General features: G+C 48.0%; 1 protein-coding gene across 8 annotated transcripts in view; it reads right to left on the bottom strand.

The window, feature by feature from the left end:
* The window catches only part of COL26A1 (collagen type XXVI alpha 1 chain), a 166,831-nt gene that overhangs the window by 110,418 nt on the left and 40,122 nt on the right, over positions 1–16,291 (bottom strand). For all 8 annotated transcript variants that reach the window (XR_007134869.1, XR_007134866.1, XR_007134868.1 and 5 more), the window contains exon 2: positions 13,779–13,901. Coding sequence is in view for 4 of the 8 variants with exons in the window: in XM_047779750.1 (XP_047635706.1) it covers positions 13,779–13,901 (123 nt within the window). In the remaining 4 variants the exon portion in view is untranslated. The remainder of the gene's footprint in view (positions 1–13,778; positions 13,902–16,291) is intronic.

Genomic DNA, 16,291 nt, shown 5'->3' with positions numbered 1-16,291 from the left:
GGACCCTGTTGACTCTCTCCACACCCGCCTGGACCCGCTGGGCGCCGGCCGCGTGCTCTGGGCCTGTGAACATTAGTTTTGGGTGCCACCCTCACCATCACCTACACACACATACACACACACCAAGAACCCAATATGAGAAATTCACAGAATGGGAAAATCCCCCAGGGACCCAGCTGTATTATAATTTTTTTTTCATTGAACAAGAGGATGAACACTGTTGAGCATGCTCACGTGCTGGGCCCTGGGAATCAGGGAATGAGGACACTGTGGTCCTGTCCTTGAGGTGTTCACGATGGATGGAGACAGCCCCGAAATCAGACCATCTGGGTGTCACATGGCTGGCCCGGCGAGGGGGAAGGGTTCCCCACCCTGGCCTTCTCTCCTAGCGCGGCTCTGACAAGGCCCTCCCCCTCCCTCCCCGGTCCACACCTCCCAGCCCCCACCCAACCCACCACACAACCCCATCCCTGGCCCCAGCTTCTTAGCTTCTCAGCGGCTTCTTTTCTACAGCTGTTCTCTGCCGCTGCCCCACTCCCCCGGATCACTGCTGGCAGTGTACAAACACGCTCCTCTGTCTCAAAACACCTCCCTTGACCTCATGTCCCCCCAGCTTCCAAGGCCCATGTCTTGCTTCCTTCAGAAGAAAGTTTTCTCTTCTCCCAGTCTTCACTTCCTCACCTCTCATTTTTCTCCTCCACCCACATCATCTCAGCCTCCATCCTCACCACTCCCCAAAATTGCACTTGCTGGGGTCCCCAGTGACACCACGTTGCCAAATCCCACAGTCTCACCCCAGCCCTAATCCCATCGGCCGCCCCGAAGCACTGGGAGCCTACACTCTTCCTCCCTCTCAAACTCTCCCCCCAGGATGCCAGGCTTTCCTGATCCTCCGCCTGACCTAAGCCCTGCTTTGGAGGCTGGGGTACCCAGACTGCTCTGGGATCAGCACCCCTTTTCCATCTATGCACCCCCAAGCTCACCTCCAGTCCCATAGCTTTAAATACCAACAAAAGGCTTATGATTCTCAATCAGACCACGTTTCCCCAATTCTAACATGCATATGTTGTTACACTATAACATCTCTGACATTGGGATTCAGCTAACAGTTGATGGTGTGCTGTAGTTTAACTGGCAACATCCTTGGTGATGATAAGATAAATGCCCTTCCTCCTACCAATGGCATCTGAGACTCCACAAAATTCAATATGGCTCAGGGTTCTTCTCCACTTCCCTATCCGCCTACATCCATTTCCCTCTAAGCAGCCAGTGATCTTTTCAAAACCTAAACCAGTCCATCTCAGGAACCTCCAAAAAGTAAAGAAAAATAAACCCAAAGCAAGCATAAGGAAGAACACAGTAAACATAAGAGCAGGAATCAATGAAATTGAAAAGAGAAAAATCAATGAAACCAAGAAGTGTTTCTTTGAAAAGATCAAAGAAATGACAAATCTCTAGCAAGACTGACAAAGAAAAAAGGAGAGAAGACACAAATTATCAATATCAGGAATGACATAGGGAAGCTCAGGATACACATAAATTTAACAAGTTAGAGGAAAGGGGCCAATTCATTGAAAAACACAAATTACCCCAACTCACTCAATATGAAATAGATCATTTGAATAGCCCTATAACTATTAAGGAAATTGAATTTGTAGCTTAAAAGTTCCCCCTAAAGAAACTTCCAAAGCCAGATGGTTTCACTGGAGAATTCTACCAAATGTTTAAGAAGAATTAATACCAATTCTACATAATCTCTTCCAGAAAATAAAAGAGGAGGGAGCTCTTCTTAACTTATTTTGTAAGAGTTTGGTACCAACTTCAGACAAAGACAGTACAAAACCAGAAAACTACAGGCCAATATCCATCATGAATACAGACACAAAAATCCAAAATATTAGCCAACAGAATTCAGGATTATATTTAAAAGCATATACCATGGCCAAGTGGAGTTTATTCCAGGGATGCAAGGTTGGTTCAATATTCCAAAGCCAATGTAATCACATTCACAGGCTAAAGCAACCACATGATCATATTAATGTAAAAAAAAATTTTTTTGACAAAATCTAGTGTCCGTGATAAAAACTCTCAAAAATATTGTAATGGGACTTCCATTGATTTACTTTGACAAAGAAATGTACAAAAACTTGACATGTCAGATTAGAGTTGATGGTGAAATGCTTTCCGCCTGCAATGAGAAGAAAGCCCTCTCTCCACTCTTAATTACCAGTTCTGGAAGTTCAAAGCCAGTGAAAGGGCACGACAAGGCAACACGAGACATACAGGTTGGCAAGGAGGAAACAAGACTCTCTTTATTTACAGATGACATGAGGGTCTCTATGAAAAATCTCAAAGAGGAGAATTCCCTTCGTGGTTCAGTGGTTAATGAACTGGACTAGGAACCATGAGGTTGCAGGTTCAACCCCTGACCTCACCTCGTGAGTTAAGGATCTGGCGTTGCTGTGAGCTGCGGTGTTGGTCGCAGACGTGGCTCGGATCCTGCGTGGCTGTGGCTGTGATGGAGGCTGGCAGCTGTAGCTCTGGTTGGATCCCTAACCTGGGAACCTCCATATGCCGCAGGTGTGGCCCTAAAAAGCAAAAAAAGCAAAAAAAAAAAAAAGAAAGAAAGAAAGAAACATGCAAGGACGACATGACCCAACACCTGCACCACTGCACATTTACCCAGAGAAATAAAAACCAATGTTCACACAAAAACTTGAACGTACATGAATGTTTACAGTAGCTTCGTTCATTATAGCCCCCAAACTGGAAGCAACCCAGTTGTTTTTAAATGTCTTTCAACTGACAATGATCAACCTAGCGGTGGTCCATCCACATCACAGGATACTGCTCAGCTATGAAAAAGGAAGGAACTCCTGACATACCCGACAGCCTGGATGAATCTCCGGAGAATTTTGAGTAAAAAGATCCATTCCTGGAAAGTTACATACCATAGGATTTCATTCCTTTTTTTTTTTTTTAAACAGCTGCACCTGCAGCATATGGAGGTTTCCAGGCTAGAGGTTGAATCAGAGCTACAGCCACCGGCCATAGCTACAGCCACAGCAATGCAGGATCCGCGCCACCTCCGCGACCTGCACTGAAGCTTGCAGCAGCAACAGATACGTAACCCACTGGGTGAGGCCAGGGATCCGACCTGTGTCCGCACAGAGACAACATCAGGTGCTTAACCCACTGAGTCATAACAGGAACTCCTGACTCCATTCTTGAAGTGAGGAAATTATAGAAATGGAGAACAGATTAGTGGTAATGGTTTCTAGGGGCAGGGAAAGGAGGAAATGGGGAGTTACTGTTTAATGGATATAGAGTTTCAGTTTTACAAGATGAAAAGAATTATGGAGATGGATGGTGATGGCTGCACAAGGTGAGTATGCTTAATATCACTGAACTGTAGGCTTAAAATGGTTAAAATGGCAAATTTTATGCCATGTGTATTTTAGCACAATTAAATTATTTCTTACAACTATATATAAATTTACAATGATCCCAAAACAAAAGTTTGATTTTTAAAAAAAAAAAAAAATTTACGGCTGCACCTATAGCATATGTAAGTTCCCAGGCCAGGGACTGAATTTGAGCCGCAGGTGCGGCAGCATCGAATCCTTTAACGCACTATGCTGGGTGAGGGATTGAATCCACACCTCCCCAGCAACCCAAGCCACTGCAGTCAGATTCTTAGCCCATTGCACCACTGTGAGAACTTCTAATTTTTTTTTTGAGAACTAAATCAAGTCATTTCTCATCAGTACTTAAAACCTTCAAAAGCTTCCTAAGACTCTTTTTTTTTTTTTTTTTTTTAATCTTTTCTAGGGCCGCACCCACGGCATAAGGAGGTTCCCAGGCTAGGGATCTCATCGAAGCTGTAGCTGCCGGCCTACACCAGAGCCACAGCAATGCTGGAATCCGAGCCATGTCTGCAACCTACACCACAGCTCACGGCAACGCTAGATCCTTAACCCACTGAGCGAGGCCAGAGATCGAACCCGCAACCTCATCATTCCTAGTCAGATTTGTTTAACCACTGAGCCACAACGGGAACTCCTTCCTAAGACTCTTACGGTAAGGTCCAAACTGAGGCTTGCCCGGATCAGTCTCTGCCTCTCCACCCCTCCTCACCTGCTCTGCTTCTGGACACTGACCTTTCTCTCAGTTATCTCACCCAGGACCTTGCTGCCTCAGGGCCTTTGCATCAACTATCTCTACCCCGTCTTCATGAGGAGGCTTTTTCTCATCATGCATTACTCGGCATCAACACCATCTCGTCAAAGTCTCTCTCCCACATCCTCTAAAGCAGCCCCTGACTCATACTCGGTCACAGTACCCTACTTTAATTTCCCGAACTCGTTAGGAGGGGATTTTTTTCTCATTTCCATATTTAGGTGACGATAAACTCCATCAGAGAGGGGATTTGGTCTTCTTCGCCATCATATTCCCCCCCGGGCACAAAGTAGGCCCTCAATAAATATTTGTTGAGATGCCTGAGTGAATGAACCAACACAAAGAAAGAGGCCTATATGGGGCTCCTGGGGGAGAGGGTGGGGACTCAGGGAGGGACTGGGGACACATGCCAGTCCCCTAGTGTGCTCCAAATAGGCTTCAGTGTGCCCAGATTCTGTTACACTCATGTTTTTACAACCCCACCCTCCCTTCCCCCACCTGCACCATTTTGTCATAAAAATGTCATCAGGGTGTAATGAGATCATGTGCTGACTTCATAGAGAGGCCCCACCAAGGATTATGGCCACACTGATCCCCAGATCAAACTGCAGAAATGCGTGGCCTGGGCCAGGATGTCACACAGGGTGCAGCGGGCAGCAGAAGGACACAGGTGCAGGCACCACAAGCACTGGGCAGCAGCCTAGCCCTGGGCGCTCTCACGGGTCACTGTTCACCCACTTGATAGTTATGCCTCTTCTCCAGCAGTCACAGACAACGTACCGAGGGCGTTAACACCAGCCAGATACTGGCGGAGACCTGCCGTGGCCCCCAGCATCGAATCCCCCCATAACTTCCCATGGCTCAGCATTTTTACAAAGGCAGCAAATGAGACCCCGATCCCCACCCCTTCTCTGGCTACCCTCAGCTCCATCCCACACACCGTGCGTGGACCCAGCCCGCACATCTCAGCTCCATCCATGCGCCTTGCTCCCACAAATGGCCATGCCTCACCCTCTTCTGCAGGCCTGCAAGCCACTCGGGGCTGTTTAGCCAGGTACCAAGAGAACGGTCTAGAAGACGGACATGGGCTCCAGATGGACACATCCCCCTGGCCTCACAGACTCCTTGCCCGGTGAGGATGGGCACAGCTGGAGGATGGCCTCCCTTTGCTTGGGTGGAAAAGCACCCTGCTCTGCGGCCAGCGGGGCTCGGGTGCAGGCAGGCACCCCTCCTGGCCAGGTCCTGCTTTATCTCCCAACACTCCTAAGGCGGTGCAAGTGGCCATCCTGCCCCTCTGAGAAAACCCAGAGCCCTGAAGCAGAGGGATGCACCCCAGGCACAAATGTGATGGGTGGAGAGGTTCTCACCCAGCTCACCTGCCTTTCCACCCTGGGTCTTCACTGCCCAAGGTGCTCCCATCAGAGGAGAAAGAAGTCCCTCAGCCAGCTGTCTCGACAGGAGGGGTGGGGAGGTAATTCTATTTAACTGAAGGCTCCTGGACTGGATGCTATAGAATCCAAGGGAAGAGCCAGCTAAGCCCAAATTCCTTAGCTGAGTGCACAGGCCCAGGGGTCCCTACTGCTTCATCTGCCCCCACCATCTGTCATCACTCAGCCCCATGCAGGGGTCACAGGAGTCTGGACCCCATAGCCCTCCCATCGTGCCCATCAGCTGTTTCCTGCTGCGAGGTCCTGCCTCAGCTCAGATGTCACCTTGTCCTAGGAGGCTCCCTGAGCACGCCTCTCAGGATGAGGTGTCTGGTCTATCTTGAACCCCAGCCACCATTCAGAAAGCATCCTTTACTTGCTCTTAGAGAGCAATCTTCTCGAAGACAACAGTCAGCTGCATGCCTTCATTTGGCCAGGGCCTGATGCAACCAGCCTCCAACGAAATGTGAGTGAATGCGTGAGTGAATGAATGAGTGAATTATGAATACGTGAACAAACAAGAGGGGCTATCTGGGGACGGGGGTTTTCCAAGCACCCCAAATCATGTTACCTATTTCTAGGCCAAGCTCAGCGCATCTCTAAGGAGAGAGAATGAGGAGGCCATTGCTCACCTGGTGCTGGGAACACGATCACGTTGTCATCTCAGATGACGCGTTTGGTGGACTTTGTGCACGAGCTAAACTCTATCAGCCCCACCCAAAACACTTCCGAGGATCTTAACAAATTTACACCAGCTCTCATGAGCATGAGTCACCCTTCTTCTTTATCTTTCTTGCGTCCTCATGATCAGAAATCTAGATAATAATGTGTGGTGTTAGTTCACTCTACGGCAGTAATGAGATTACAATATACAAATATATAAATGTGTCACACTGTGACCTCAAGCTCATACAGTGTTGTGTGTCAATTATGTCTCAATTTAAAAAAAGAAAAAGGATCAGAAATCTAGGCTCTGTCCATGCCCTAGAGACGGAGGGATGGTCAGATGGAGGATGAAATGGAGAATGGGAAAGGCAATCTACCACGATCACGTGCCATCTTGTTTTCTGTGCACAAGTTTTATCTGAACACAAATAAAAGTATCCAAAATGTTTCCTAAAATGAAGGGAACAAGGGATTGAAATGAGGCAAGACACAGCTGAGTTGCCAGGATTATAAACAACAGAACAGGCACAAGGTGGCTATGGGGGATCCACTGGGCATTGCCACCCGAACCTCAGAGTGAGAAATGCAAGCTCAGAGCACACCCAGGCCTGAACAACCAGCTAGAAGCTGCCTTGGGATGTACTTCTTAGCCCAGCCATGGCCAGGCCTCAGCTCACGCTCCCAGAGCGCTTCTTACAAGCCAGGTTCTGCGCAGCACTCTCCCCGCTGAACTTCAAACTATCCTCCAACAATCTCCTAAGAAGCATCCAATCACTCCCATTTTAGAGGTGGGGAAACCCTGGCTGAGAGGACAAACACACGCCAGTGGGACTCCAGGGGAATCAGCTGAAAGCTCTGGAAAAGACAGTCATCTCTGATAGGAAATGGTCCCATATCCCCTTTCCTCATTTGGGGGGGGGGGACACTGTTGTATGAGATGTGATGATCGGAGCTGCTGCTGCCCTTCTGTGATCTTGAGGAACCATGCGGCAGATACACAGGGGCTGGCAGAGGGGAGTCAAAGGAGGCTGAGATCTTGAGCACATCATCGGCCCAAACTGGAAGCACCTCTACCAGATCTTTTTGAGGTTAAGAGGCTCCCGTTATCGAAGCCTTTTTTGGCAATGTCGTCCATCGCTTTCAGCCTAACATATGGCGAGACACAGGGAAACGGGCACATGAGACACAGTTCCTGTCTCCAAAAGGGCTCCCAGGCACCTCCCAACCCAAGGCTCTGCTCAGGGTAATCAGCCCAGCACACGGACTTAAAAAAAAGCAGCATGCAGACTCTTAAGAGAACTGTAAAATTATGCTTAAAAAAATATGCAAAGAAACACAATAATCACATTGAAGCAGGGCTATACAATGTTGAGCTTTCTTTTAACCTCGGTAAATGCCCCTCACAGAATACCCCAACTCAGGAAAGCCCTCCCCTTGGGTCTGGGCCCCCACACCATCCCGGTCTCCACACAGCACCAGTGACAGATGCAACTACACCTATCACTGGTGCTTTGATGAATGTCCCTCCTGCTTTCCCCCACTGTCACCTCCCCAAGCCAGGGGCTGGTCTGCATCCTTACCCACATTCTCCTGTGTGCCTCAGAGCCTGTATACAGAAAGAGGTCAACAATGTTTATTTGGGAGGAAAAGGGAGCTGGGCCTTGAAATCTCAGGAGCATCCCAATGGGGCCTGTTTGATGGGCGAAAATCAAACCCAGCACAGTCTGTGTGACTCTGTGACCTTGGGCAAGTTGCCTTGCCTCTCTGAGCCTCAATCTCCTCATCAAAAACCTGTGGACCAGTTTTTTGTTTTTTTTTTTTCTTTTTTCTTTGTATAGCCGTACCTACAGCATATGGAAGTTCCTGGGCTAGGGGTCAAATCAGAGCTTCAGCTGCCAGCCTAAGCCACAGCCACAGCAAGACCAGATCTGAGCCACTTCTACGACCTATGTCACAGCTTGGGGCAATACCAGATCCTTAACCCACTGAGCGCAGGCAGGGATTGAACCCACATCCTCATGGAGACTACATCGTGTTCTTAACCTGCTGAGCCACAACAGGAACTCTGCTTGTGAACCAGTTAAAAGACAAGGACTTTGCTCCATAAAGCTCCGTGTACGGAGCTCACCGTCACACACTTGCTGTTCTGATCACTTAGATTTCACGTCATCCTCCTGCACCGAAGCATCAGTTTGGTAATGTTTTTTAGCCCCTGAATGCCAGGCACTGGGGGCAGAGAAGGAGTGAGGCCACCCTCCTCCAGCCCCCAGGCTAGTGGGCCGGGCAGACAGTGAGAAGGCTGACCACAGAATGAACAATGTTAAGAATAAGATTAAGCAGGATAAAGGGCTGCAGAGGGATGCCATGGGCCCGTTGGGGTGGAGGTGCAGGAGGAAGGGAAGAGAGACACCGGAGCAGAGAACTGAATGATGTAAGGAGATGCAGCTGTTCCCGCTGCTCCAGGATGAAAGCAGTCCAGGCAAAGGGACCAGCAAATGGGAAGCTCCAAAGAGGGGCGAAGCCTCCAGGCCAGCAAGGTCCATGTGACCAGAGCCCAGGGAGCAAGTCAACCCCCAAAAGGCAATGGGGTTGGGAAGAGAACGGGGTCCGCCTCACATGAGACCTTGGGTGGCCACAGAGAGGTGTGGACTTTTAAGTGAGATGGAAGCTTCTAGAAGGTCTGGAGCAGGGCCATGCCATGATCTGCCAGAAGGAATGGGAAGGAGACAGCAGGGAAGTGGAGACACCAGTGAGGTGGCTGCTACACAGGCAATGCCTCTTATATGCGAAACCAGCAGAATTGGGACCTGAAAGCAGGATGTGTGCGATACCCCCAGGGGCCCTGAGGAGCAACCTGCCACCCTTCCTGACCAACCAGCAGCGTGACGCCACAGAGGGGGTGCACCCCAGTTCTAATTCAGATGGGAGTTACTGGTGAGGAGGAAAAGTGGATTGACCCCTCCTTAACAAATAATAATAGCAGAAGTAGCAATGACATTCACATCAGAAATACAGAATTCCTCGAAAGAATGGGAGTTAAGTTTTGCTTAACGAAGTTCCTGCTGACACAGTTTGAAAGGCGGAGGGAAGGCTCGGGGACAAACACACTGTGCTGATCACTGATCGAATATTCTCTTCTCTGCTCCTGATGCCAAGGGGAGGGAGAGGCCTCCCTGAGAGGCCTGGAAACATGCCCCTCCTCCCAAGACTAGACCCCCAAGCTTCTGAACGTTGTCCCCACAACTGCTCAAGTCATAAAGCAAAGGGCAGTTGTGAAAATCAACGACCACTTGAAACTTTTTTCGGGCAAGGTCAGCGATTCAGTACTTAGATTGTTTGGCTTTCTTAAAGGTGCTGGGTTCTATTAAATAGGAAATAGAGGAGTTCCCGTCGTGGCGCAGCGGTTAACGAATCCGACTAGGAACCATGAGGTTGCGGGTTCGGTCCCTGCCCTTGCTCAGTGGGTTAACGATCCGGCGTTGCCGTGAGCTGTGGTGTAGGTTGCAGACGCAGCTTGGATCCCGAGTTGCTGTGGCTCTTGCGTAGGCCGGTGGCTACAGCTCCGATTCGACTCCTAGCCTGGGAACCTCCATATGCCGCGGGAGCAGCCCAAAGAAATAGCAAAAAGACAAAGAAATAAAAATAAATAAAAAAAATTAAAATGTGTTTAGAAAAAAGAAAATAGAAAAACCCCAAGCTGTAATTCTGATATTAAGAAAACCAGACCACAGTTCCCTTCCTTCCAAGGTTTTTCAGTAACGGGAACCCTGACAGTTCATTCTCTAAACCAAATACAATATAATGGCTTGTGTGTACACGTGTGTGCGTGTGCACATGTGCGTGTACGTACACTTTTTTGCTTCCACCTTAGGAGCTGACTGTGGGGTGCCCCCAAACATGGGACTGTGGTTAAAGTCCGACTTGGGAAAAAAAAAAAAGAAATACATTACTCTTGGTGTTTATGCCTCAACTCCAAGGACAATATGAGTTTGCTGAAGCCATAGCCCATGTCTTGAAAAGAGCCATTTCCAAGTGTGGGTCCCGGCTTGCAAAAAGCAAGACCGGCAGGACTCAGAATTGTGAGGCAGGCGTAGCCTCGCTTCTCAGTGGCCTGAGTTCTGGGAACAGCCGGCAGTTTCCCTGTTTGAAGGGAGGGGCAATCACTCCCCACAGTGAACTGGGAGGCAAAGTGCAAAGCTATCAGGGTCATTTATAGGCTCTTCTCAGAAGATGCTCCCAGGATCAGGACCTGGTCATCTCAGGTTCCCTGATGATGACAAGGTCTTGGAATTTGGCTCTTGGGGCATGAGGGAGGAAGGGACAGGTCTGGAGTGGGGCGGTCTTCTGTTTCCTCTGATGAAAAGGAAGGGGTGGGGCAGCATGTTTTCTTCTTTGTGGATGCATTAGGCATCCCTCTAGCACAGTGCTTGAAAACAGTCCTGTGCATCCATTTTTAATGGACATATCCATTTATTTAGCCATTCCTCCTGCAGAATCAGTACATAAAAACACTTGTGTAGCATGTGGATCCCAACTTAAGAACCTCTACTAGGAGTTCCCATCGTGGCTCAGCGGTTAACAAATCTGACTAGGAACCATGAGGTTGCGGGTTCAATCCCTGGCCTTGCTCAGTGGGTTAAGGATCTGGCGTTGCCATGAGCTGTGGTGGCTCGGATCCCGTGTTGCTGTGGCTCTGGCATAGGCTTGGCAGCTACAGCTCCAATTAGACTCCTCGCCTGGAAACCTCCATATGCCACAGGTGCGGCCCTAGAAAAAACAAAAAGACAAAAAAAAAAGAACCTCTACTACTAAAAAAGTGATAAAAATAGAAAATCACTATTTGGCACACACCATAATAATAATTACGGCAAGCAAGCATCATCAATGGAGGCTAAAATTCCTGGGAGGAAGTAGGATGCGAAACAGGGTATTTGTATAGACTCAAAATATCTCCCCACAAGATACTTATAAGTGACAAAGGGAGAAATATTTCCACGACAGTGGGGAAACCCGGCAGACACCACCTTAACCAAGTGGTCAAAGTTAGCATCGCATCCTGAGACATACCGATTTGATGTACCTCTGAAGACGATGCCCTGAGGGGGGCAGGACATGTCCTTTACACTCTCCTCGCCAAAAATGCATAATCACCGGCCAGGACCCTCACAAGGACTGAGTTTGTGAAAGACAAAGTAAGACCAAGAAATGGCCCTAGATTGGGGGAGACCAAGGAGACATGAGATCTTAAATGCAACAAGGGAAAAATAGAAAAATTACATTAGTGAAGAGTTGGTAAAATTAGAATAAGGTCCTAGTTTATAGCATTGTCTCATTCTTAATTTCCTTGCTGGGATAACTGTACACTGTTATAGAAGATATTAATCTTAAGGGAATGCTAGAGACTCAATGTTAAATTCATATGATGAAACCTAATCCCCAATATGACGGTATTTGGAGATGGGGCCTTGGAGAGGTGATTAGGTCACAAGCAGCAGGAGCCCTTCATGAATGCGATTAGTGTCCTTATAGAAGAGATCCCAGGGAGCTCCCGTATCTTCTCCGCCATGTGAAGATACATTGAGAAGAGAGCTGTCTGTGAACCAGGAAGAGGGTTCTCCCCAGACAATGAATCTGCCAGCACCTTGCTCTTGGACTTCTTGGCCACCGAACTGTGAGAAACAAATGTTTGTTGTTGAAGCCACCCACTCTATGGTGTTTGATATAGCAGCCCAGTCAGACTAAGACAGGGAAGCTGGGTTAAATGAAAAGCTATATAGAAACTCTGTTCACTATTTTTTGCAACACTTACATAAATCTAAAATTGTTCCAAAATAAAAGCTTGAAAAAAACAATTGAAAACGTGTTAAAATATATATAATGATGCTGACTGAAGCATGGTCTGGAATAGCTAAAACTAGGAAGCCACTTAAGTAACCATCAATTGAGGACATGGAAAATAAATGACGATTCCTTTCTACAATGGACTACTACACAGCTGTTAAAAATGAGGTGGCTCTATGGGGATATATTACAAAATATTTTTCTGGGGGAAAAGGAAAAGTTGTAGACTATCATTTAATCTTTGTTGAAGAAGATATATTTACATATATATGTACAAGTGGAGAAAAGTGGAATGACATACTGTTAATATTAAAAATGGGATTTGGGAGGTGGCACTGGAAGAGGAGAGAAAGCTCATGTTTTACCTTATTCAATTATTATTTTTTTTTGCAGTGAGTGTATGTCATTATCTTCATAATAATACCAAACAATAATAATTCTGGCCCAGGACAAGCTCTGCTGCATCTGTGGGTCCTACTGACACAGCAGGCTGATTCTGATGTAGCTCCATGCTGCGCCCTATAGAGGGCAGCACTGTGTGGGACAGGCCCTGACTCATGGGCTCACGCTCCACTTTTGGTGATGAAAACATACCTAGCTCATGATGATCCCGTGATGGTTAATTTTATGTGTCAACTTGGTTGAGCCACAGTACCCAGATATTTGGTCAAATGTGAATGGATGTTGCTGTGAAAGTACTTCTTTAGCTGAATTAACATTAAAGCAGTAAACTCTGAGTAAAGCAGATTCCCCTCCATGATACGGTAGGCTTCATCCAATCAGGAGAAGATTGACCTGCCCTGAGAAAGAGGAAACTCTACAAGCTGACTGCCTTCTGACTCCAGCTGCAATATTAAGTCTTCGCCGGTCTCCAGCCCATTAGCCTACCCTGCAGCTTTTGGATGTGCCAGCCCCCACATGAACCAATTTCTTAAAAATCTCTCCATCTCCTACACATATCCATCCCTCGCGCGCGCGCCCGATCACTCTCTCACTCTCGCTCTCTCTCTCTCTGTTATGCTTCTTGGGAAAATCCTGCCTAACACAGACCCCATGCAAAATGCCCGTTAGGGAGCAGAAAGTACTCTCCTGACACAGAAGGGAAAGGGATCTGGAGTTTGAGGAGGGTGGTCCCAGGCAGAGGTGAACAAGGGTCTTTAAAGTAGAAACCCAGGACCCTAGAGCTATGGGGAGATACTGGTGAGAGGAGCAAGGCTGTGAAAAGGGAAGGGCTTGAGGTGGGTGTGGCTTTATGGGTGGGGCAGGACTTGGTGGGCAGGTCTTGCGGTGGGTGTGGCTTAAGAGGCAGGACTTGAGGTGGGTGCGGGCTGCGAGTGGTCAGGCCTCGAGTGGGCAGGGCTTGTGGGGCCATGTGTGAGGGGGCCTGGCTTGCCCCTTCAGTCCCCTCCTCTCGCTTGTCTATAGTGCTCTTCTGCTCCTCAGATACCCACTGAGTCGTGAGGGTCTTTCAGCGCGGGGAGTACGTCCCTTTCATCTTCGCATTCGCATACCCCCCCGACACCGTACACAAAAGATGCTCCATAAATATGTGCCCGACTCTGTTTCTGAGCGTCAACCTCCCTCCCCCAGCAGCTGCTGCAAGGGTTGGACTTATCCAAGGGATCAGAAAGGCAAGGCGGAGCTGGCCAGCCCCCTGGCCTTTACCTCACGAGGTTGGCGCAGGGCCCCGGCCACCGGCAGCTCTGGTACACGCGTTGGACCACTGTCTCCGAGCCGTTCTGCACCTGGCAGGACACCGTCCGTGTCACCGTGTGATGGCACCAGTGCCTGTAGGGAGAGCAACAGCCATGTCAGTCCTGCCTGTTTCCGAGGCGCCGACTGTGGATCAAAGAGCTGTTGGGGCTGAGGAGGAACCCCTCCACAAGCCTGAGGGGCTGGTCCTCTCGGGGGAGGGGGGCACTGAGCCCCTCTGTCCCAGTGGAAGTCAACGAGTACCCACACCCCTCAGCCATCAAGCTCCCGCCTCATTTCAGTCATCAAGCATTCCGTGGGAAATCAGTGACATGTGCTGTCCCCCTGCTAGGAAATCCCACTCTGGTGGGAAAGACAGTCCGGGAGAAAAATGGAACACACCAGAACACGAGGTCATAGGAACACGCTCAGGAGGAGCACCGGGAGCAGTGGGAACCCAGCAGGGCCCCCAAAAGAGGTCCTAAGAGAGGCAACCAAGCCGAGATCTGAAAGATTAATGAGTCCCAAGATCCAATGTGTGGGGGCAACGAGTGGGGACCATCTGGGCAGAGGAGAGAGCAGAGCGAGCCAGGGCACAGACCTGAGCAATTACTGGTGGCCTGAAAGCTAGAGGAAGGGGAAGAGCAAGGAGAAAGGAAGAGGCGTGGAACCTGCCAGGCTAGATGTGGGTCTTACCATGATGTCAGTGGGGGAGCCACTGAAGGACTCTGAGCGGGGGAACCCCCAGATGGGTCTCATTTTAGAAAAGCCCTTCTAGTGCCCCGTGTAAGAGCTGAGGAGGCTTGAGCTGGGGCCGCGACGGGGAGGAGGGGACATGGGCAAAAAATATGGTGATTGGATCAAGATGGCAGACCCCTCTCCCTCCCACCTCCACATCCTAGAAATTTAAAATCTAAAAATAAGCCTTCACTGTGACATCAGCAAGATCATGGGAGAGGAGGTCCTTGCTCAATACCATACACACCCCCAATAATAATTAGGCAGCCATCCTCAGACAAAAATGCCTTTGTGGGAGCTTTGGGATTTTTTTGCAAACTATTTATCTGATAAGGATTAATATCCAAAATATATAAGCAACTCATAAAAGTCAATAGCAAACAAACAAATAATCCAATAAAAAAAAATGGCCAAAGAATCCTAGTAGACATTTTCCTAAAGAATATACACATACAGATGGCCACACAGGTACATGAAAAGATGCTCAGCATGACTAATCGTCAGGGAAATGCAAATCAAAATAAGATATCACCTCACACTTGCTAGGATAGCTATTACCAAAGAGACTCAGGATAACGAGGGTTGTTGAAGGTGTGGAGAAAAGGGAATCTGTACAGTGTCGGTAGGAATGCAAATTGGTGCAGCCATTATGGTAGGTTCCTCAAAAACCTAAAAATAGAAATGCCATATGATCCAGGAGTCTCACGTCTGGGTATACATCCAAAGGAAACAAAATCACTATCTCAAAGAAATATCTGCACCTTCGTGTTCACTGCAGCATTATTCACCATAGCCAAGGTGGAGACAATCTCCGTGGGCATCAACAGATGAATGGATAAAGAAAATGTAGTATGCATAATGGAATATTATTCAACCATAAAAAAGGAGGAAATGCTACCATTTGTGGCAACATGGATGAACCTACAGGACATCATGCTGAGTGAATAATTCAAACACAGAAAGACAAATCTGTACAATCTCACTTGTATGTGTAATCTAAAAATGTCAAACTCAGAGAACCAGAGAGTAGAATAGTGGTTTTCAGGGGTGGGGGTGGGGTGGCAAGATGGGGGATGTTGGTCAAAGGATATGAACTTCTATTTATAAGATGAATAAGTTCTTGGTATCTAAAGTGCAGATTAGATCTGTATATGATTATAGTTAATAATGCCATATTGTATACTTGAAATATGCTAGGAGAATAGCTCTTAAGTGTTCTTGCCACACACATAACAAAGGTAACTATGTGAGATGATAGATGCGTAATATTTCACAATACATATGTAATTAAATGACCATGTAAACCTTATAAAAAAATCAAGTTGGGAGTTCCCGTCGTGGCTCAGTGGTTAGCGAATCCGACTAGGAACCATGAGGTTGCGGGTTCTATCCCTGGCCTCGATCAGTGGGTTAAGGATCCAGCGTTGCCGTGAGCTGTGGTGTAGGTTGCAGATGCATCTCGGATCCCCCGTTGCTGTGGCTCTGGTGTAGGCCAGTGGCTACAGCTCAGATTCGACCCCTAGCCTGGGAATATCCATATGCCGCGGGAGCGGCGCAAAAAATGGCAAAAAGACAAAAAAAAAAATCAAGTTGTACAACTTAAACATTTTTTTAAATTTGTCAATCATCACTCAATAAAGCAGAAAATACAAGTAAATAAAAACAAGTCCCTGGAGTTCCTGTTGTAGCTTAACAGAAACGAATCTGACCAGTGTCCATGAGGCCACAGGTTCGATCCCTGGCCTTGC

This window comes from Phacochoerus africanus, chromosome 5 (assembly GCF_016906955.1).
Source record: "Phacochoerus africanus isolate WHEZ1 chromosome 5, ROS_Pafr_v1, whole genome shotgun sequence".
Taxonomy (NCBI): domain Eukaryota; kingdom Metazoa; phylum Chordata; class Mammalia; order Artiodactyla; family Suidae; genus Phacochoerus; species Phacochoerus africanus.
The sequence above is the reverse complement of the archived record's forward strand: the minus strand, read 5'-3'. Positions and strand labels throughout refer to the sequence as shown.